The sequence below is a fragment of the Aspergillus sclerotioniger genome (assembly GCF_003184525.1).
Source record: "Aspergillus sclerotioniger CBS 115572 chromosome Unknown BO94scaffold_2, whole genome shotgun sequence".
NCBI lineage: Eukaryota > Fungi > Ascomycota > Eurotiomycetes > Eurotiales > Aspergillaceae > Aspergillus > Aspergillus sclerotioniger.
Genome location: NW_020290992.1, coordinates 1,881,093 through 1,901,745, shown reverse-complemented (window position 1 = coordinate 1,901,745; position 20,653 = coordinate 1,881,093). Strand labels below are relative to the sequence as shown.

General features: G+C 51.2%; 8 protein-coding genes and 1 non-coding gene across 9 annotated transcripts; 5 read left to right on the top strand and 4 right to left on the bottom strand.

Annotated features, from left to right (window-relative positions):
• Nucleotides 1-1,506: 1,506 nt before the first annotated feature.
• Nucleotides 1,507-4,347, top strand: BO94DRAFT_530785 (FAD/NAD(P)-binding protein). Its single transcript, XM_025610750.1, has one exon. The coding sequence runs from the start codon at nt 1,527-1,529 to the stop codon at nt 3,879-3,881; it is 2,355 nt and encodes a 784-aa protein (XP_025472867.1). The 5' UTR covers nt 1,507-1,526; the 3' UTR covers nt 3,882-4,347.
• Nucleotides 4,348-4,582: 235 nt separating this feature from the next.
• BO94DRAFT_t44 lies at nt 4,583-4,662 on the top strand. The gene has a single exon. It is a non-coding gene; the product is annotated as a tRNA-Pro (tRNA).
• A 234-nt stretch (nt 4,663-4,896) lies between these two features.
• BO94DRAFT_483163 (uncharacterized protein) lies at nt 4,897-9,974 on the bottom strand. Its single transcript, XM_025608912.1, has 3 exons — nt 8,383-9,974; nt 8,172-8,326; nt 4,897-8,110 (listed from the first exon to the last, which is right to left on the bottom strand). The coding sequence occupies exons 1-3, from the start codon at nt 9,944-9,946 to the stop codon at nt 4,958-4,960; spliced, it is 4,872 nt and encodes a 1,623-aa protein (XP_025472866.1). The 5' UTR covers nt 9,947-9,974; the 3' UTR covers nt 4,897-4,957.
• A 631-nt stretch (nt 9,975-10,605) lies between these two features.
• On the bottom strand, nt 10,606-12,395 carry BO94DRAFT_530784 (NAD-dependent succinate-semialdehyde dehydrogenase). The gene has a single exon (XM_025610749.1). It carries the CDS (start codon nt 12,060-12,062, stop codon nt 10,746-10,748), a length of 1,317 nt encoding a protein of 438 aa, XP_025472865.1. The 5' UTR covers nt 12,063-12,395; the 3' UTR covers nt 10,606-10,745.
• Nucleotides 12,396-13,176: 781 nt separating this feature from the next.
• BO94DRAFT_571545 (uncharacterized protein) lies at nt 13,177-13,774 on the bottom strand (the record flags this gene model as incomplete). The annotated part of the gene is made up of 2 exons (XM_025614876.1): nt 13,617-13,774; nt 13,177-13,497 (listed from the first exon to the last, which is right to left on the bottom strand). The coding sequence occupies exons 1-2, from the start codon at nt 13,644-13,646 to the stop codon at nt 13,177-13,179; spliced, it is 351 nt and encodes a 116-aa protein (XP_025472864.1). The 5' UTR covers nt 13,647-13,774.
• A 539-nt stretch (nt 13,775-14,313) lies between these two features.
• On the top strand, nt 14,314-15,996 carry BO94DRAFT_507594 (uncharacterized protein). The gene is made up of 2 exons (XM_025609624.1): nt 14,314-15,505; nt 15,561-15,996. Exons 1-2 carry the CDS (start codon nt 14,487-14,489, stop codon nt 15,784-15,786), a joined length of 1,245 nt encoding a protein of 414 aa, XP_025472863.1. The 5' UTR covers nt 14,314-14,486; the 3' UTR covers nt 15,787-15,996.
• A 440-nt stretch (nt 15,997-16,436) lies between these two features.
• Nucleotides 16,437-17,526, top strand: BO94DRAFT_507593 (uncharacterized protein; the record flags this gene model as incomplete). The annotated part of the gene is given in 3 exon segments (XM_025609623.1): nt 16,437-16,707; nt 16,783-17,092; nt 17,109-17,526. 3 exon segments carry the CDS (start codon nt 16,437-16,439, stop codon nt 17,524-17,526), a joined length of 999 nt encoding a protein of 332 aa, XP_025472862.1.
• Nucleotides 17,527-17,954: 428 nt separating this feature from the next.
• On the bottom strand, nt 17,955-18,895 carry BO94DRAFT_530781 (uncharacterized protein). The gene has a single exon (XM_025610748.1). The coding sequence runs from the start codon at nt 18,684-18,686 to the stop codon at nt 18,336-18,338; it is 351 nt and encodes a 116-aa protein (XP_025472861.1). The 5' UTR covers nt 18,687-18,895; the 3' UTR covers nt 17,955-18,335.
• Nucleotides 18,896-19,794: 899 nt separating this feature from the next.
• Nucleotides 19,795-20,526, top strand: BO94DRAFT_581232 (WW domain-containing protein; the record flags this gene model as incomplete). The annotated part of the gene is made up of 2 exons (XM_025615388.1): nt 19,795-19,862; nt 19,947-20,526. 2 exons carry the CDS (start codon nt 19,795-19,797, stop codon nt 20,524-20,526), a joined length of 648 nt encoding a protein of 215 aa, XP_025472860.1.
• Nucleotides 20,527-20,653: the final 127 nt, after the last annotated feature.

The following is a 20,653-nucleotide window of genomic DNA, read 5'->3' as shown; positions in this document are numbered from 1 at the left end:
CGCTACTTATAATAGCTACAAGCTACACCACTCCCAATGGGGCCCTCCAACCATGGCCGCGCTAATCACAAGGCACACTAGTCAACCACCAGGCGAGCAAATGACTGGGCCTACACAGGCCCTGCAGCCCTGATCGACCTTGATGTGACCGGGAGGCGAAATCCTGTTGGTTCGGAGTTCCATGAGCAGGCAGGATCTGCGCTGGTTCTAGACCGAAATTTCAGCCTAATAACGCTTTGTGTTCTTCTGTTTTTTCCAAAGCTGTACTAGCCAAGAAAAATAAGTCTGCAGGATTGAACGCACTGAGATGGGGCCCTCATATTGGGCTGTGCCAATACTGCCCCTCCAACTTTGTTGTGTGGAGAAAGCCTTACGGGCCGTCGGGGGAATTCTGCTCAGACCACCAAGTATAATCGTCCATCTAGAAGGTATATGTCGACATAGTGGCCGGCTAAATAACTCTTATGCAGTTCATTGGCAAAGGAAAAAGAGGAGAACGACAGGAGATCGTTCTATGGATTAGCGAAGACACGATATGAACTCTACTGAGCTTCTTATTGTTCAATAGATGGATGTTGGATGCAGCCGCTGACAGACGTTTTCTCGACATCTTCCTCATTTCTTTGCTGCCACTTTCATTGCGCTCTTTGAAGATCAGCGCAGCCCGCATGTCAGCGTCAATGTGTAGCACTGACGATGGCCATATGAGCCAATCCAACGCCGTGAGTCGTTGTCCCCGTGCTACACACGTAGGACTATCCTTGGGTATGTATGGCAACTGCATGCAAACACGCGATGGATGTCATCCCCTGCATTCGACCCTAGGCACGTCCGAGATCAGACCATGGAGGGTTACATTGTCACCTGGCCTATGATGTATACGGAGTCGACTTTCGAAAGTCCACCACTCGCCAGTGGGGATTTCATTTTTCGTCATCGCCATTATGAGAATAGATTTCGTAAGAAAGGTTGTGGGTGCTGATCACCTCACCTTCGTCAACATCATTTGCTGCATCCGAAACGAGTACGAGTCCTCTGCCCCATATACCCCCATCACGAGTAAATGCAGGACAATACCCGGGAGTGTTTGTCCGGTATATTCATGGCATTTCCACGGCAAACAGCTAGGTGTGATCACCTCAGCTTACCTCTTGGCAATGTAGACAGGCGGCGGAGTTGATGGGGGGCGCTTCGCGTTACATGGGTGCTGATGATGGCAAGCAGCTGCCTATCGTATGGTACTTCGGACGACAGGATCTTGACCTTTGCGATCTGCTCCATTTCGTGAATATAGAGCAATTTGGAGTTTGAAGAACGAGTCGAGGATGGTTCTGGACGGATGTGCACCAGAGTCTAATAATAGCTTTCCTAAATCTATCCTATTTGGGCAACACGTTTTGAGTGAATGATTGGCTGCTCATAAATCTGTAGGCGTAGACTGAGGGCTTAAATACTTTCTGTACGAGGGCACTGGATTTATTCCCTTACTCTGTCACTCAACAAGCACTCGTTCTTGACATTCCACAATGGGCTCATCTTTATCATCCGTGTCTGACTCCCCTACGGAAAGTATTGTCATTGTAGGGGCTGGCGCCAGTGGCATCGCTGTACTTCTCCGGTTGATCGACCATGCTAAGGATGGCAAGAGAATCCCACCCATCATCGTGGTTGAGAAAAGCTCGCCTCCTGGACCGGGACTGGCATACTCTCCAGCGTGCACAGGTACCATCATAAACATGCACACCGACACGATGGGGCTATCTTACAACGACCCAAAGCATTTCACCAGGTGGAGAGACGAGCTCGAGAGTGGGCCCTTTCCGTCTCGAAGCAGCTACGGAGAGTATCTCGAGGCGATGTGGTCGCAGATTCTCTCGGAAGCCCAGAAACTGGGTCTGAGCATCTCCATTATCCAAGACGAAGTATCCGACATCGACCGTCATGACAACGGCACCTTTACCTTGACTTTCGGTGGAGGAAACAATCTCCCTGCACGGTCTGTCATACTGGCCCTGGGAAACTTTACCTCAACCCTCAACACGCACCTGATTGATCGACCGGGTTTCTTTCCCAGCCCATGGCCAACGTCTCAACTGACGGCCATCCCTACTGATGCCTCGGTCCTCATCATCGGGTCAAGACTCTCCGCTGTTGACGCGGCGCTCTTTCTCTCCAAGAATGGCCATCAGGGCTCGATGACCTTTATGTCGCGCAGTGGTCGCCTTCCCAAAGTCCAGGGCGATCCGGAACCCTACCCGCGTCGTTACACCCTTCACACGCTAGCCCGGGACATTGAATCAAACCCAGCGGATGCCCTCGTCAGGCTCACCACCAGACTGATGGACGAGATTGACGGCGTGAACCACGGAGATTGGACCTGGCTACAGAAACACGCCTCCCCGCTGGCAGAGCTGCAAGCAGATCTGCACGCAGCAAAGGCAGGAAATGCCCACTGGCAAACGGTCCTCCGCCACACAGCTCCAGTCATCGAGCGTTACTGGCGGTGTCTTTCACTGGAAAGCCAAAAACTATTCATGGCCAAATTCCTCAGTCCGTGGATGCGATATCGCCACGGGATGCCGGTGCAAAATGCCCAGAAGATCCTAGACCTTCTGCAAACTTCCCAACTCAGTGTGGTAGCAGGAGAAGCCATCCACTGGGACGAGGAAGAGGGTATCTTTGTGGCCCAGACAACGACCGGGATGATTGAAGCACCATATGTTATCGAGGCCACGGGTCAAGAAAGCGACCTCGATCGCATCCCCTCGCCACTGATCCAATCCGCGGTCCGAAAGGGATTGTTTACTCCTCATCCCATGGGCGGCGTGGATGTCTCCTTTGACACTCTCCGTGCATCGGCACCGGGGCTGTACACCATGGGCTCGCTGACCCGGGGCACGCACTTCTACGTGAGCGCCATCGATCGCGTCGCTGCCCACGCAGCCCGCATCGCCGATGCCCTCGTCGGAGAGCCTCCCGTCAAATCTCTACAAATTGCAATCTTTCTAGGCGCCGACTTGGCCTCGCACCTGACGGCGAGTGAGCTAGTCCCCCGGCTTTTGGCCGAGGGCCATATGCCCTTCCTGTTCCTCACATCCAGCAACCCGACTACCCCGGCAGGTGGGTATGACACGCGGCCTTTCGAACTGCGTGAGCTGGAGTTTTTTGAAAGCGAGCTATTTCGCAAGCATCTCTGTCTGAAGCTAAAGGACCAAGCTGTCAAAGGGGCGCGGCATGCAACAGTGGAGCAGATGCAAGCCGCGTACGGTATTCTTGTGCAAGAAGTGCCCTCTTTGAAGCAGGCGGCAATCCTCGACACCCTGCAAAGGAATTACATTGACGTCGGCATATTGTTACAATGCAGCGAGAAGTTGGAGAAGGATGTTACCAATTACTTTTCCTCGGCATCTCGACCTCTTCTTGCTTTGGACAGTGGCATCCTCCAGACGTCCTGGGCCGGAAAGGATACTGGAATCCAGTTCGGGTATTGCATGCGTACTGTGGAAGAGAATGGTGTGCTCGGGGACATGTTTGAGACTCGAGCGAGTCCTATCGGGGATTCCAGGGCTATTCCTTCCTGCGTGGATGGGGCATATGAGGTTGGGGTGCAGGTGGCCTTTGATAAAATCAAGCTGCTTAGCCGGGGGAGGGAGTTGAGAAGCGGTCCTTTGCATGGAGCTGAGGACACAAAGTATCTGACAAAGGATCAGCTGTTCAGGCATGCTCGTTCCAGAGGGGTTCCTCTGGTGGATGGAGATCGTGTTGTGGAAGTGCTGGTGGAGTCATTTGCACCGCCGCAGAAGAAGGGGGAGTTGCGCAAGGAGCTGGACGAGGTGGTGAGGGAGTGGTATGCGAAAGAGAATGTAGGAGAACAGGAGTAATGCATGCATGGCCACCAAAGGTAGAGGAGAACTTCGGAGTGCGTTGCTCGAAGCCACTGCAGCCAACGGATGGGCATCTCTCTGCGGTGCACACAATATATATATTTTCAGGCAGGATCTACCGGAAGCCTCAGTATGGTCGAATCGGTTCGAGGACTTAACAAGCTCGGCAGAGTATTCCTTTTTTTTTATAAAAAAAGGCGATTTCAATGTTCAAGATGCCACAAACGTCTAGACACAAGAGGGCAAAGTGCTTAGCTTATCTAGGAGAGCCACCAATTGACAGTACAGGACTATTGATGGTCCGACTTGTCTGAAAGGAGTTTAGCGTGCTTTTCCATTCAAGGAGCATCTGACTTTCTTTTCATGATCCCCATGAGCCAACTCTTCATCTGATGTAGACAACTTCCCCGTTTCATCATTTAAGCATGGGTTAATCAATGGCTAGGAGTATACTGACTGGCCCACGACATGAAGTCTCCTTCCTTGATGAGTCTACCCTCGTGATCACAACTTCAGCCTCGTGTCTAGCGCACCTGCTGCACATGTATCAAGAGAAAGACCTAGGTGTGTTTCAACTAATAGATCATTCCATCGTTTGTGTATGTTGTCACGGTGGGCAAAATTGGGTTCTTAAATAAACCCGGGGAACTGGGACCTCTCAGTATAAGCCAAGAATGGGAGCACTAAGACAACGTGCACCCGGACTAGCTCAATTGGCAGAGCGCACGATTAGGTTTCTCCCATTGTGAGGTCGCAAGTTCGATTCTTGCGTCTGGGCTGTTTTTGCCAGTTATCCTTCTATGTCTGGGGGCTTTGAGTGGCGACATAACTACATTGCTTTTTACTATTCGCCCGGCCGGACACCATGGAGATCCCGTCTCACCAAATTTCGTGTCTACTTTATCACGTTCGGGCATTTGTTATACTTTTACGTTTTCGTGGTTGCCACTTTGAGCCAAAGATGGCATCTCAAGGGGCTTTTTAGTATACGCATGGCTCATAGGCCATATGAGGGGCATTCCGTGATATCGTTAAAGTACCTGAAGTATGTAGATATCTGACATTCCACGAAATCACATCGCTCGGGGATATGTGGACCAACCAATGGACCGTATTGACTCGTTCGAACTGCGCTTCCAGTTGGATATCATTTCTCGGACGGTCAGATCATCTTCGTCCTGGGTCATCTTCCATTTCAGCACCAAGCCCTTCGCCAGCCATACCCTCAGATACTGTACCCGCGGATTTGTACTGGATCCGTAACCCTGACCAAATCCAAGGGCACATTGACGCGCGTCCTCCTTCGCCACGTGGCTCATAGCCTGCTGTAGAACATCCTCGTCTGAGGCGGCACATTCTTCGACCAAGGCCAGAATGCTGGAAGTAAAGGTCGTGTAACGCGAAGGCGATTCTTTGTGGAGATGCGGGAACGGCAGAAGCAACGTCTGTAGTTGGACATTGGTGGGGAGGATAGGAGGACTGCGATCCGGATCATTGTTCCAGTCCTCGGTTCGTAGTCCATCCGCGATTGCTGTTATTTGTTGCACAACCGGCAAGACGTCAGCTCTACGCTCGGAGTTGTGGACCCCTAGCTGTGAGACTAGATTTGTAAACCGCTCCAAGGATACTAGGACATGACCAGCGAAGAGGCTGAATGGATTTTGGAGAATGATTGACGCATACGCGACGATTTCGTCCGCAATAGCTTCGCGAGTTATGCCATCAGCTACCTTCGGGCTTTCCCTGTCTTGAAACAATCTCATTAGGAGGCGGAAAGGTGTTACTACCCAGCCGCGTTTGAAATACTCTCTCCAGTGGTCACCTCCGTTGGTCGTCCGCCATGATCGATCCTGCGCAGTCAATCTGTCATTGATATTGCGGAGCTTTATACAATCCAGGTAGCATAGAGCGAATGACCTATACTTTAAGAGAAATTCCCGCGGGAGATATGCAGACCAGCTGTCCATCACTGTATGGAATAGATCTGGCGCGAAAGGTCCAAAGTCCGTCACCGACCGTTCTTCCGGCGTTAAATCAAGCCGCAAGAGGAATCGACGCATCCAAAGATTATGTTGTCTCGTCGATTCTGTAACGAGAGGTAGCAGGGTCTCGTTGACATACCGTTCACGATATTTTACGGGGAGTTTGCTGTAGGATGTTTTGGTAAATAGGTCGAGCAGGGGGCGTTGAGGGTCAACTCGGGGCAGTTTTGCCTTCTCTGATTGCAGCCAAGATCCAGACCCGCTTTTTTCGCTGGGCCCAGCAGCGTGAGGTGTGAGCGATATAAATGTTTCGTAGGCCTGGTCAGTGTCGTCGTAGTCTTGCAGGATATCAAGTAAAGCCGTGCAGACTGTCACCCTCACATCGATGTGATTGCTGGCATCGAATAGGTCCTTCAGTGCGCCAATGGCAAAGGAAGGGGGCACGCCAAATTTATTTTCTCCCAGCATAGTGCCCAGCATCTTCACGGTGGTAATCTTGATACCTGGCTTTTCGGCTTTCACCAAGGCATCCTTTCCGCTTCTGGGCTCCTTCTGCTTTCGTAGTTCCTTGAAGACATAAGCAGTGAACTCTTGTAAGATTCCCGTTGCGCTTTCGCGGCTGAGAACTTTAGCAAGTGATGGAGGGAACGCCATCCGGTGCCATGAGGATGCTTCGGGAAATAGCTGCAGCGCTTTCATTCCTAGAACCCCAGCCAGTTCGGGCTTGTCTGACCGTCGCACAAGAGCCATTGTTTCGAAAGCACACCGTTGAACCAGGGCATAATTTGGCGCCATGCTTTCCAGCCCCCGAAGAGATTCCAGGAAAGACAGTGAAAGCTTATACAAGAGGCTGGGTGGTATGACTCTCACCAAGCCATCGAGGACAGAAATAGCCGCCGTCGCTGCCCGACTCTGGTTATCAACGGAGGACAGGAACTCGTAGTCCAGGTGCACTGACGGATAGCGAAGAATGTCTGCATTCTCAGGAAATCCCTTCGATAGAACGCGTTCAGAATTGAGGGTTAGACTGTCCAGAAACAAGAGGGCAGAGGCCATGAGGGCTTCTTTGTTCTCCCAATAATATGTAGAAGGGATATAACAGGTTTTCCAAATATCGGGTGTTTTGGGCTTTTCAGGCGCTCCCCACCCTTTCGGACGAGGGAGCACCCCCGCAAAGGCTGCTATGGATACTTCCTCCTTGGTGGCAAAGAACCGGTACTGCAATAGTGTGTCTTCTGGAAGATTTTCTGACAAGCGGCATGTGTTCTTTGGGCGAGGATTCCATTCGCTTGATGAGCCGCGTGACATGCTGTCAAAGATGTCCAGAGAAGGCAGCTGGGGTGAATCAATGATTCTCGCGATTCTATGCAGGCTTTTGGATCGCAGCAAAGAGCACATGTAATACTTGATGCTCTCCATATGCCCTCCAGAACACGGTATCCTTTCTGAGTAGTGCCTCCAGATTTCCAGCATTGTTGCTCCCTGTTCTTTTACAGGTCGATGGCCGACATAGACCCTGATAGCGAATTTTAGGCTGTCCACCAAGGGGGTCGAGTTTCGATCTTCCTGGTCCATCTTCTGTAAGGCGTTACTGGCATCGCAAAAGACAATGTTAGTGACTCTTGCCGTGATGAAGCTGCTGGCCTGTTGACACTTCATCACCGCGATCGTCCATTCCTCCGAAGGAAACAAATACTGAAGAGGTAAGCCTCGAGGTAAGCCCTCAGGGAAAGATGCGGTTTGAGGGTTTCGTAAAAGACGCTGTTGGGCCCAAAGCCGATCTCGCTGCTGTGCTAGCGAGTCCATGAGCTTCAAGATCTCGCATCGTGGGTTCTGTGGGCAATTAATGTCTGTGAGGGGACCAGACAAGCGTCCCCAGACAAGGGATTCATATCCTTCCGTCATGCCCACACTCTCATATTTCAAAAGTGTCGGCACCAGCCCCTTAAACAAAGTTTCCACCACATCGTTTTCGCTTCCTAGGCCATGGCAACACAAGGTCTTCACCGCATCTATTCGGCTAGAAACGACCCGCCGAAGTAACGAGCTAAATTCGCGATCTTCATAGGCTTTGTACCAGGGCTCCTGCAGAGCTAGAAGCGCTTGTTCCATCAGATGATTTATTACCGCATCGGCAATGCCCACATCCGCCGCAAGGTCTTCTAGAGTGGGTGCCATCACACAGGACAAGACAGATGCGACATCGGTCTGGTAAATTCTTTTTGCGAGCCGCGGTCTGACAAACTGGAAACACATACAGTATTAGCAATCCACGAGTACATGACGAGTCCGACAATAGGCCTACCGGATCCTTCAAAAAACGCGATGCCCAATGGACAACGTCTCGCAAAACTCGGACGTTTTGGCTATATCTGGCGATGGTGATTGTAAGCTTTGCCCACTCCAGCCGATCCCCCGGGTCACGGGCTTTCGTGGCCCTGAGTTTGACGTCTTCTATTACTGCATTGCGCACAAATCAGTTACTATTCCTGACTATAAAAGGAAGGCCAACTTACATCGATGTGTCACAGAATCATGAGCATCGGTCTGTCCCTTTTCCGTAGACTCAAAATGTACTCGCACGATGGTCTCCAGGAAAGAAGAGGAGTCCCCTCCGTCTACCGGCCACTCAAACCTGATGGACGTGATCAAACCTTTTGTTGGGGATAAGTGTGCCGCGCGATCGAATAGCCAACTTGCATCCTGCCCCGGAAAAGACATGAGGAGTGATGACTTCCATGGCAAAAGCTGTTCCTCGCTTTTAGACGGCACGGGCAGATCTAAGTCGATCTCAAGGCCCCGCAGATGCTTGCATATAATTTTTAGCAAGGAAAGTTTTGCCCTTGCAACAGTTCTGGGAAGCAGGGCATTAAGACAAGCCGTAAGTTCTGTCTTCGGCATTGTGCTAAAAGCCGTTCGGAGCATTTTCTCCAAGGGGCCTCTGTGGGCCTCGGATGGTATGGACGGATGCAGTTTCTCGCGCTGACGTGCAGCAGGTACATGCGAGACTGACATTAGATATGCCTCTGGGAAAGTTGCCATAACCCAGAAATCTATCAGCTTGAGAATAAGGGGTTTCCAGTCATACAGCATCTGTCCCGGATGTTCCAGAGTCGGTAACACCCGCTCAAGAAATGCGAGAATCTCGTTGAACGGCACTTTCAATCGCCGGGCGATAGTCAGAGTCATGTCGATGCAGCGGACCCGGGTATACCAAGATATCCCACTGTCATTTTTCGACTCACCGCAAGCTCTGTCAATAATATCCTGAGTGAAATCCATTGCCGGTATGCCGAACTGTTTGCCTCGAGCTTTGGATTCATAAGGCTCAGATGATATAAGCATTGCAGAGTGATGGGTATCGAGTAAACGCTTCTTCAGTGAAGGATCAACTGGCGCGCGCCCGGCGGCAATTTCCCTCAGCAGTGGCATGTGGGAGTGGAGCAAATGTCGTACCAAGGGGTCGATGAAGTTGTAAGATCGGTCTGTGGAAAACACTCCGATCAAGGTGGCATCGCTGGCAACGTTGAACAACGGCATTAGGTCTTCGACGCGTAGCAGCTGTCGCGATCCGTCAAGCCGGGTCTGGGAGGACGAGGCTTCGAACACCTTCGGGGTCAAGAGCTGGAGAAGCTCATCTATGGCTCGCGTTTTGGAAGGATCGTTGGTCCTGGAGTACGAGCCGATGGCTCTCGCCAGGGTATTCACCTCTTGTATGCTGAGCTTCTCAAAAACCTCCTTCAGACCAACCGCTCCTCCAACTGCCTCCCAGCCTTTCTCCCGCCAGTGTTCTGATTTCATGGCACATTTTAACACGTTCATGCCGGCATGGCGCACACCACGTGAGGCCTCATCCCACAGGGCGTCCCGAAGGATGCTGGGACATCTGGCGTGGGCGAGAAAAAGCCATACGGCGAAAATCTTGGGAGCAATGGCTTCTCTATGGACACATTCTAATAAATACCGATTGGTGTTGAGCACCTGTGTTTCTGACACGTCCTCTGCGAGGAGAGAGCGGAAGTAGGCCGCCGCCTTCTGCGGGCCGAACCAGGGAGTAAACACCGCGGGATCGACGGACATGTTTCTCGAGGATTCGGAAAGGCTGACGCGAATCCATGGGGGGGGCAATTGGGCAGGCTGGCCTTTTTAGTGATGGGCCCATGTTATGATAAGACCACCAATGAGTCAGGTGGGGAGAAAACGGTTCCTGGAGAAGCCGAGGCGGGGTCTCGAAGCGGTTAGGGGCGGTCTCCACACACAGATGACAGCCAGCCAATCACATGTCTGCCACCTATCTCTTATCTCAGTACCGTATGAACTAGAGAGATTGTTCCCCATATGTACGGAATATGTCTTTGACTTTTCATGTCTGCTTCAAGCTGCATATGCCATGAACATATATTGTACCAGTCCGTATATATCAACATACATTACACTAGACATATTATACACATCTTATAGACTCGCAATGAAAGATCCTGTTGCAATCCCAAGGCCTTACTGGAGATAATCCTGATGCATTCCAGGTCGGATCGCCGCGTATTTATGCTGAATGATCGATCCCCAGACAGCGTCGTCGGATGTCCGCTTCTTCCCCGACAAGCAGCTCCATATCTCATGTGGGGGTAGGAGGCGAATGGAAGATAAGAGATAAGGGTTGGAGTAGAAACTCGGGGACAATATTTACAGTCCTTTTGCGGATAGCCAAGCTTGCTAATAGCAAATGTTCGATGACAAAGGTTTGATTCAGAGGTTACTGCTCGATACGTACCACTTACCTAGAAGGAAATATGGCTTTTTCTATCCGAGGCTCAGCTAATGTTGAAATCTGGCGTAGGCATGTCAACCACAGTCAAGCTGGTCTTATAGATATCGCTATCTAATGGTTCACACCTAAGAGAATAGACTTGACTGTTAGATAATCCTCAATCCCCTGCTTACCACCTTCTCGCCCGTAGCCACTCTCCTTGACACCTCCAAAAGGGCTCTCACAGGCAATCAACATGCCAACATTAATCCCCACCATGCCAACCTCCAGTGCTTCAGCGACCCGGACACAACGCGAGATATTCTCGGACATGAGGAAGCCCCCCGGCCCGACATTGCTGGCGTTGGCTAGTCCAATCACTTCATCCTCCGTCTCAAACGGGTACAATCCCAGCACGGGCGCAAAGACTTCCTCCCGGGTCGTGATCATCTCAGGCTTCATATCTCGAATGAGCGTTGGCTGCATGAAATACCCGGTCAGTTCGGGGAGGGGAGCGCCCCCCATAAGAACCTGGCCGCCGTGTCGTTTGGCGTCTTCGATATGCTGCATTGCCTTGTCAATCGCACGCTCGTGTGTCAATGGGCCAATAGTCACGCCGTCCTGGGTTCCTGGTCCGACCTGCAGCGTCTGCATTCGTTTCAGCATCGCTTCGGTGAATTGGTTGTAGATCCCCTTCTGGACATAGACCCGGTTGGCTGTGATGCAGGTTTGCCCCGAGTTGCGGAATTTGGCCATCACCAGGGCTTCCACCGCATGATCGATTTTAGCATCATCAAACACGATGAACGGGCTATTGCCCTCGAGTTCGAGAGAAAGCTTCTTCAGGGTCTGGATACACTGCTGCGCGAGAAGTTTCCCGATCCGTGTACTGCCGGTGAAGCTCAGCTTTCGCACAACGCTGATCTCGCATAAAGCCTGTCCTACCTCGGCGACCTTGTTCAGCGTCAGGACCACGTTGATGGAGCCTACTGGGAGTCCTGCCTCATGGGCTAAGACCGCCAGAGCGAGACAGCTCAAGGGAGTCTCTCCGGCCGGCTTCCAAACCGTCGTGCACCCCGCCGCCAGGGCCGCGCCGGCCTTGCGAGTGATCATGGCAATGGGAAAGTTCCACGGAGTCAACAGCGCGGCCACCCCGAGGGGCTGTTTGACGGTCAGAATGCGCTGGTTGGGGTTTGCGGCCGGGATGACCTCGCCGTGGGCCCGTTCCGCTTCAGCAGCAAACCACTCCAGAAAGGATGCGCCATACATTACCTCCCCGCGCGCCTCCGGCAGAGCCTTGCCGTTCTCCAAGCTCACAATGAGAGCGAGGTCGTCGATATTTTCCAGGACCAGATCGTTCCATTTGCGCAGCCAGCGGGCTCGTTGTCGTGCGGTGGTGGTGCGAAAGGATGCTAGGGCTTTGTCGGCAGCCACAATGGCTTGCGTCATGTTCCTCGGCACCCATCTCGGGCAGTGTGGCCAGGACATCCAGTGAGGCGGGGTTCACGACGTGAAAGGTCTCTCCGCTAGCTGCATTGGACCATCTTCCTTCGATGAAGCCCTTGTTTTGGAGGAGGTCTTTGCGCTTCAGATCACTCAGTGTTTTGGCCATGGCGGATTTCGCGTAGGAGCGACAGGTTAGATGGAAACAATGAGTGATTTGACTTGTAAGACGTGTGAGAGGAGAATAGAGCAATCTGTGAGATCGGCTGAGCAGTAAGGGAGAGCCTCGTGGAGTTATCGGAATCTTCGGAGTAATACCTAGAGGGGTTGACAGGGAAGTTTAGCCGAGACTGAAGAGAGGGGGAAGAGAGGAGGGGAAGATGTAATGCCTTTATATCACTTGAACCCGACAATCATTGCCTTTCCCGGACACTGCCAGTTAGGAAATCACCCTTGTTGTGAAGACTCTCTCCTTTCACTCATGGCTTATGTGGAATACGTGTTGCTTTCATTGTTGCGCTAGCGCATCACAACACTACTCCTACTACTACTACTACTACTACCACTACTACTACTAGTTTCGGTCGGGCCTGCGAGGCAAGTTCCCAGCTCTAAAACTTCTGATTGGCCCACGACTTCCACATATATAGCCTACTTGATTGGTTCTTTCTGTTTCACAGATAACATGACTTCCCCCATTGCTATCGGATCCTATCATGGATACCTATTGCCGATACTCACCACTTCGGGCCTAACAAGGGGTCTCGGGGGTGGCTAGCCAGGGACCCCCAAGAATATATATCCAGACTGTAGGTCTGAACCGAATCTTTACATAGCTTCTGACTATAGACCTGAATCAAGTACTGCGTTTTAGAATGCTTGGGGGTGCTCTTGACCCTTTTGAAGCGCTCGATTAAGCTCCTGTGGCGTGCTTGGTTGAGCCTTTTTGGGTGTGTTTCATTAAGCCCTTTAGGTGCTTGACGGAAGTCTTTAAGTGCTGGACTTCTTCAGCCATATAATATAGAACGTCTCTGACTACATGCTTTTGAAGATACGTTAATTGATGCTTACCAAGTCGCTTTGCAACGCCTTTGCTTGTGGACGAGCAGGACCTAGTATATTACAGGAAGACATTGATTATGCGGGAATCTGTACATGCTGTAAGACCCTTAATTCCAGAAATCGACGGTTGTGGGAATCGTTGACGGCTGGCCTCATCAACTGGCTGGTGCACCCCCGTCACATTCTGCAAAGAAGTCAGAGTATCCGAATTAATGCAGATACTGAATGGCTTCCCACCGAACCCAAATCGGAATTCGGTGTCATTGATGTTCTTGCTGGTATCCCTCATTGCTGGCGACAAAGCCCGCTCGTAACATAGCTCCGGAGTGGTGACCTTGGACTGTGCAACCGGAAGTTCTTGAGCATGATGGTGGGATCGCTGACATGGAAGCCACACGCAATATTGGCTGTGTCAATGATCAACCCCTAATCCTGGCTCTGTGACGTTGATTTCAGTAATTGGCATCAGGCGAACGATAGTTGCTGGTTTAGACTTACCATTTTCCAGTGACCGAAGCCTTCCCCCATATCGGCCTTGATTTCATACTTCCATACCAACCGAAGCAGGATTTGGCCAAAAAAAAAAAAATAGAAATAAAAATAAAAAAAATAAATAGGAACCTATAAAGCCAGTAACCTCCTATAGTAGACCCTACCTTAGAACCTGCCCACTGCTTTCGCGCTTTGCAAACTAAATCATTTTATAAAGTCTTGGGCTTACGCCGAAGACCTTCCATGTCACATGGCTAGATACATGACTGGCTCCTGACAGGTTCCTCGGCTCACTCCTACCAGATAGGAGCTTAGCGATAGACCCACGGTAGATCCCATTGTGGTAACCAGAGGTTACCAACATTCCTACAGAACGGCCCACACGGCCTGTTCCGTCAGGCCTGGCCTTGTAGTATAACGGCCCCCCTAAATTCTCCCCCTAGTCACAAAAGAAAAAACTTCTTCATATATTATGTACTAGATTATATCTTTAGGCCTATCAGAGCCCAGTACCTGCCGGCAGAATGGAGGCCGGAACCATTGAGCGCCGACACTTGGGCATATGACTGCACCTCACTTATGCACCGTACGTCTACCCCTCACCAGGCAGCAACCACGTCAGATGACTAAACTTCACCCGGCCCTAGGCCCCCTTCTTAGGCCCCAGTAGCTAGCCTCCAATTTCACGATCCTCAAGGTTTCACCATTCCACAAGACAGAGGGATCTTAGGAAAGGAGCTCCCTACCACACACGTTTCCAAACTTGAGTAAAAGTCCATCCATATCTGATGAATATTCTTTAACACGGTGTTAACGCGTCAACCATCCTCAGTTCAGTTATTAGAGGATCAGTCCTAGGACCTAAACTACAGAGAGATGAATCCCGCACCCTATTTTAATAATGTGACATCCGAGTCCGCACTCAAAAGCCGTTTTCAGGCTGAGAATGGGACAAGCATCGCAGAGCTAGAACTTGCCTCTGCTAGTGACTGGGACCGGCCTCATTTGCTTGCGTGTCGTGTCATACGGCGGAAGACTCAACCACACTTACTTCCTATTTTATCGCAATATGTTGGACCATCTGAGATTCAGTCTTTTTTGCCTGAAATCCGCGCATTTATAGAAGGACCTGACTTGACCCTCATGGACCAAAGTGAACATTATATGATACGAAACTTCAACGGTGGCATATCGCTAGCTCAGGTTTGGGCAGCATTGGCCATGTTCAAAGGGTGCCAGGATCGTCACAGATACGAGGAACAACATGAATATGCGACTGACAATGAGGGGGCTATGGAGGATGAGGAAGATGGGGCCGGGAAGGAAGATGGGGAAGAACATGAAGGTGAAACGGAGGATGAAGAAAGGCAGTCAAAGCGTCGCAGGATGAACACATCACAGCCAGGCTTTATCGACTCCCAAGGAATGCGAGTCGGTTCTAGCAGCCCACTGCCGGAAGGCTCTGGCTCCCAAGGATCCTCTCTCGGCTACGTTGACCCTGATACACATCGCCTGGCTATTAAACCGGAAGGCGACACTTTACGGCTTGTGTCGTGCGTTATCAGGCATATCCTATACTTTGCCCCTCCTCAAAACCCAGCATTACTGCCAATTGTTGTCGAGTTTCGAGACGCCCAATCCAGGATGACTGCGACTACAATCAATGCACGATACCAGATGGTGGCCATTGACGACGGTGGCCTTTGTCTACGACGGCAAAAGTCAGGCGGGGGATTCAAACTTGCAAAACGCCATGTAGCAATTCTGGAGGCGAAGCCACAGTTCCAATGGGTAGAGGATGGCATACCCACAATCTCGGATAGGAGCTTTGCACAGATGGTCTGTGAGGCTTTGGCAACCAGACTCTCCGACCGGGGCGACAGATTACTTGAAAGGTAGATCACACCTAAGCCAGCATTCTCTCGAAGTAAATGCTAATAATCCTCCCAGTGTTATCATTATTCATGCTGCTCAGCTCTACATCTGTTTTTTACAGATGGACGTTAGTGACAGTTATATACATACTTTCGACAATTCTCTACCTACAGAGAACCTATATGTCAGCGCAACGCCTTGGTTTGATCTTGGTCAAAAAAGCGGACGGGAATCTGTGTTGGCTAACCTTTGTGGAATCATGAATCGGGCGATATCTGACGAGGCACTGCTACTAAGCTGATTGGAATTAAAGCCATGCCATATAGCTCTCCTCTTCTCGATATGCAGCTCTCAGGGTGTTGAAAAAGATGGCCCGGTGGGATCTCAAGTCCTTTCGGCCTGATACGCAAATCATGGGTGTAGACCCTCATACTAGGCCCTGGCCTGCGGATAGCCGCCAGGCGTTGCGAAGCGCTTTAGTCAGCATAATACAAGCATTATTCAAAACATGTAGTCACAGACATCCCGTAGAGCCTTGAATCAGGCCTCCAGTAGGACTCTATGTAGTATTTCATGTAGTGTCCGCTGGCTATAAACTCCCTTGCCACGACTTGACCTGGCTGTGCTCAGCGCTTGCGCGTTTTGTAGACTACGGCAGTGTCAGGACTAGCCGATTAAAAAGCGTCCTTGATCAGCCAGCCATTCTCTACATACTTGTTGGCGACGGCTGCACCGAATGAATCTGTGGAAACTGTGCTATTTTTAGAATTGACTCGGTGCTGACATAGCAAAGGCGGTCTGTCCAGGCGGTGGAGCCCTTCTTCCGTCATTGACCATCAGTAGTTTCTCCGCTCTCTTCGCTCTCTTCGCTCTCTTCGCCTTCTTTGCTCTTCTCCGTTTCAGTTGATTGCCCACGACCATAACTGTCAGCTCAAGCGTCCCACAACTGCGATGGTAATAGATTCGAGACCGAGAACATTTCGTGATCTCGTGCGTAAGCACACCGACTTCCTCGTGAATCCTCTACAGTGGACATCGCGTCATTTGGATCTGGTGGGCTCTCGGTTTGACGATATCGCAATCATTCCTCCCTATACTGATTCGACTACAAGCGCCTGCCCGGACACCGGTCGCCAGCCCCCTAACGATGCCGAAACACTTGCTCGAAACATTTTTCCCGACGTGAAGTGTCGGAGTCTCATTAAGATCTTGGTTGGCAAGGGTCGCCCGTTTGCAAAGTATAGGTAAGACATACCGTTCGGGCAACGCAGCTGATATTGCTGGAGGTGACTGACAGGCCTCCTAAACAGCAAAGGAACGTCACTTTGGTTTCAAGGCCGCCGCGTTCACCGACCGCGCTATCTCGTGTTTCACCCTCGAAAGGAATCCCTCAATCGAAATGACAGCACCTCACCCTCTTTTGTCGGCTATGTACATTACACAGACGTTGTTGGAGATCGAAGGAGACAGTTTGAACCCTGCTCGGGTCCAAGGGGGGTAAATAACAGGCCAGGGATCCAACTATGCCTGAAGAAAGTGGCGCAGACAACACCGAAAGACTGGACTGAAGATGCGTACTTTATGTGTCATTTACTGGCTCTCGCGCAGTTCCAGGAGGAGAAGCTCGATCTCTCTGAACCAACTACGTATACTGTATGTATCTGCTTGCCCCGCTTTGCATCCCTCCCTTTGGTCCCTGCTAATTTGCTTCCTGCCCCGTCTTCTTGTCACGCACGGCCAAGAGCGCGAATACATCTTCCTTTATGAAGCCGACATTCCAACCGAGCTTCTAGATGGGCTTTGGAATCCCAAGGATGCAACAAGCCCCATGAAATGGCCTACGATACGACGGGAGAAAATTCCGTACGAACCTTTTGATACTTTCTCGAGCCGACTAGTAGCCGAGCTAGTTGCACCCAGTCATTCCCCCTCCCACGATCCCATGATTTCATCAGATGGCCCAAGTTGCGTCACCAGTAGGAAACGATCGCACGAAGAAGAAACAGGGGGGAAATATAAGATACCACGACCTTCAGAGTGATAGTAGGCCGGTGACATGGGAACGGAGGCCGCAGCGACATATGATACCCTTTTTGCTTCAATCCTAAAGTAAAGTAGATGTTGCACTCACATCTCAGGTACCAAAACATGGATGGGACGGTTGGGCTCTATGTTATGGCGTTGCGTCTCCTGCTGCAGAGTTGTGAGGAATACCATCAATAACACGACCTTTTACACGGTGTGTATGTGTGCACTCTGTATGTGTTTCCACCAGTATTGAAACGTCATGGAAGAACTCCACAAAACGCTAGTTGGGAGTCTTATTGCGGGTCAGCCAATAGAAATCGCTGGAGCCACCCTAAGCGGGAAAGTCTTCCGTGACCACCCCACACGGGGACATACAGATAGATAGAGCCCTCACATAGCAACCTCAGAAAGAGGAACAGCATCAAAACCCCTACTCAATATTTCCTCTCCAATATGTCGACATACAACATTCTCCTCACTGGGGCCTCGGGATATCTTGGAGGCACCGTCCTGTCCCGCTGGTAAAGCGCCAATCTTCCCGCTTACTCCCAACTCTACGCCCTGGTCAGGTCAGAGGCAGAGGGAGAAAAGGTCAAAGTTGCTGTACTTCTTATATACACTGGTGCTTCCGGCATACAGAGTTATGTTGGGTCGGTGAAACCCTCGCCAACCTCATCACAATAATTCGGCCAAGCCTCCAGATTCGTCAGATCGGCCCAGGACCACAAGGAATCTATGCTTAGCTCTGGAAGACAGGGTACGAGCTGCTGTATCTCGTCTTGTAGCAATGGACTGTTGACTGCTGGGGTCATAGTACTACCATCATGGTTCTGCTGCAATCGTTGTTGATCTCCCTCCCCCCTGCGAGTTCCGCATGGGTACCAGGGAGTCATCGATATTAAGAATGCGCAAGAGGGTGTCCACCTTGGCGGATAAATGACCGGTCAGGGCCGCTGCACGAACGGTAGCGGCACTGTTGCTCCCCGCCGAATCGAATATCTCCAAGGCCAGACGAATATATCTTCGGGCCCTGGGACACCTATGGCAGTACGGGTATGCGAGCATGAACCCCACGAGCGGTAGCACTATGGGCATCCGCGAGCGGACTCGATTTTGGAATGAGTGGGTGGCTTGGAAAGTGGATGAAGGCTCGGTGAAGAGTGATGACGACATTGTGGTATCGGAGTTTCAGCAAGGTAGTCAGGAGAATTTCGATCGGCTGTCGCGAGATATAGTTGAGTTCAACCTCCGGCTCCTGGTCTGGGTCGGCGGGCGTGTCCTCAACATATAGTGTGGGATGGCTGAAAGATCCGGCAGATTTCAAATTACGTCTCCATTGTTGCAAATGCCGCACTTCATCGGACAGAACCTGGGCTCGCGTTTCATTCTCCGTGTTTTCTTTCGGGCGGTGAGCCGGTATAGAGATGGACTCTATGATGGCCAAACCGGCAGCTTTCAGGCGAATAGATTACATATGATACAAGGAGCTTCCTGGATCTAGTAAATTAGGGGATTCGCTGGTTGGCAGAGGACACATGCAGTCCTGTAGGCGAACGCTGATGGACTTGCCGAGATGTCTTGAACAACGAATAGCCATACGGTTGAGGGTCCACCAGATTGGCCTACAAGGCACTCGAGGAGGGAAAGCATATCGTAAGTGTGTGCATCAAGATAGATTAGACACCTCACCCGTCCATCGCATAAGAAGGACCATGTTAGTATTCTAGGCAAACAGAACAGGTGGTGATAATCCACGGTCCCTCCCAGGCAGTCAGCCTACAGCATGCTCACTATGCCTTCCCAACGGGGATGTCCTGACGCGATGATTAACTTGGATGCTCGGGGAATCACGGACTTAACACCAAGCTTTGGTGCTCGACACTGTATTGCCATGTGACTAAATCCAACGGACGCGCTCTCTAGTACAGTTAGGTTCAGGTTATTGCCGTGACTCCCTGAGGACGATTTCATGCTTCTGATTGGTGAACTTGGACAGGAATTAGGAGTAGTGCTGGGTGCACTGATCCAATCACCGACCCAGGAGAACCTGATATCATTCTTGAATTATCTAGTATACAATAGAACTGATGCCTTGAAATTCAGTTGATGATGATGTCATGTCATGTGGCAGGTGCGTTTAAATGTTTTGCCGGTATTCTAGTATTGTAATGTTCCCGCCCGAGCCGGCTGCCCGAATATATATCCGCCATCGACCATCCATCTTCCCTCTTCATCCTTCACATTTTACCCTTCCATTACTTCGAAGCAATTCAACCTCAACATGCCTCCCCCTCCGCCTCTCGTTCCCGATGGCTGGAAGGCCGAATTCGATGATCGTTATCAGGAATGGTACAATGAAAACCCCCCTCTCTTCTGATCCCAGGCCACTGGATGGCTGATGGCTGATGGCTGGTGCTGATGCCTTGAACTCAGGTTTTATGTGAACCTGTATACCGGTCGCTCGCAATGGCAACGACCCGACCGACCTGCCCAGCCTGAGGGCCAGACACCACCCCCGACAGGCCCCCCGCCCAGCTACGAGACGCTTTCACAGGATCGACTGGGCCAAGCACGAGATCCCCGGGATCGACCGGATCGGTACTCCCCGCGCCCGCCGTCGCAGTCCAACTACCCCGCCAACCGGGATGGATATGGTTACCCCCAACCGCAATATGGCTACAATAACAACCCCTATCCCCAGCAATACGGCTATCCCAACCAATATCCGAACCAATATCCGAACCAATATCCCAACCAATACCCCAATCAATCCCCCAACCAATATCCGGCCCAGTACCAGAATGCCTACCAACAACCACCACCACCGCAACAGAACCAGAAGCACAAGAAGGGCATGGGGAAAATGGGCGCCGCTGCCCTCGGGGTCGGGGGTGGCTTGCTGGGAGGCTTCCTGCTGGGCGAGGGCATTGAGGCCTTGGAGGATGATTTTGCCGAACCCCCACCCCCAGGCCCGGACTTTGACGACTTTGGAGGAGACTTTGGCCCGTTCTAAGCGGTGATGTGATGTGACGATGTGATGAAAGATGAGATACTCCCAATAGAACTGATTTTTTTGTGTACGCCTTGGATCCCAACCCACCAGACACCCATGTGACCCATTAGAAGGGGGATCACGGTAT

Excerpts from the sequence above, each read along its gene's own strand:
- BO94DRAFT_530785 (XM_025610750.1), top strand. The coding sequence starts at position 1,527 with ATGGGCTCATCTTTATCATCCGTGTCTGACTCCCCTACGGAAAGTATT.
- BO94DRAFT_483163 (XM_025608912.1), bottom strand. The coding sequence starts at position 9,946 with ATGTCCGTCGATCCCGCGGTGTTTACTCCCTGGTTCGGCCCGCAGAAG. Across the intron at positions 8,327-8,382 it reads TGATTCTGTGACACATCGAT|TAATAGAAGACGTCAAACTC; the intron begins GTAAGTTGGCCT and ends TGCGCAATGCAG. Across the intron at positions 8,111-8,171 it reads CGCGTTTTTTGAAGGATCCG|TTTGTCAGACCGCGGCTCGC; the intron begins GTAGGCCTATTG and ends ATGTGTTTCCAG.
- BO94DRAFT_530784 (XM_025610749.1), bottom strand. The coding sequence starts at position 12,062 with ATGACGCAAGCCATTGTGGCTGCCGACAAAGCCCTAGCATCCTTTCGC.
- BO94DRAFT_507594 (XM_025609624.1), top strand. The coding sequence starts at position 14,487 with ATGAATCCCGCACCCTATTTTAATAATGTGACATCCGAGTCCGCACTC. Across the intron at positions 15,506-15,560 it reads GGCGACAGATTACTTGAAAG|TGTTATCATTATTCATGCTG; the intron begins GTAGATCACACC and ends TAATCCTCCCAG.
- BO94DRAFT_530781 (XM_025610748.1), bottom strand. The coding sequence starts at position 18,686 with ATGTCGTCATCACTCTTCACCGAGCCTTCATCCACTTTCCAAGCCACC.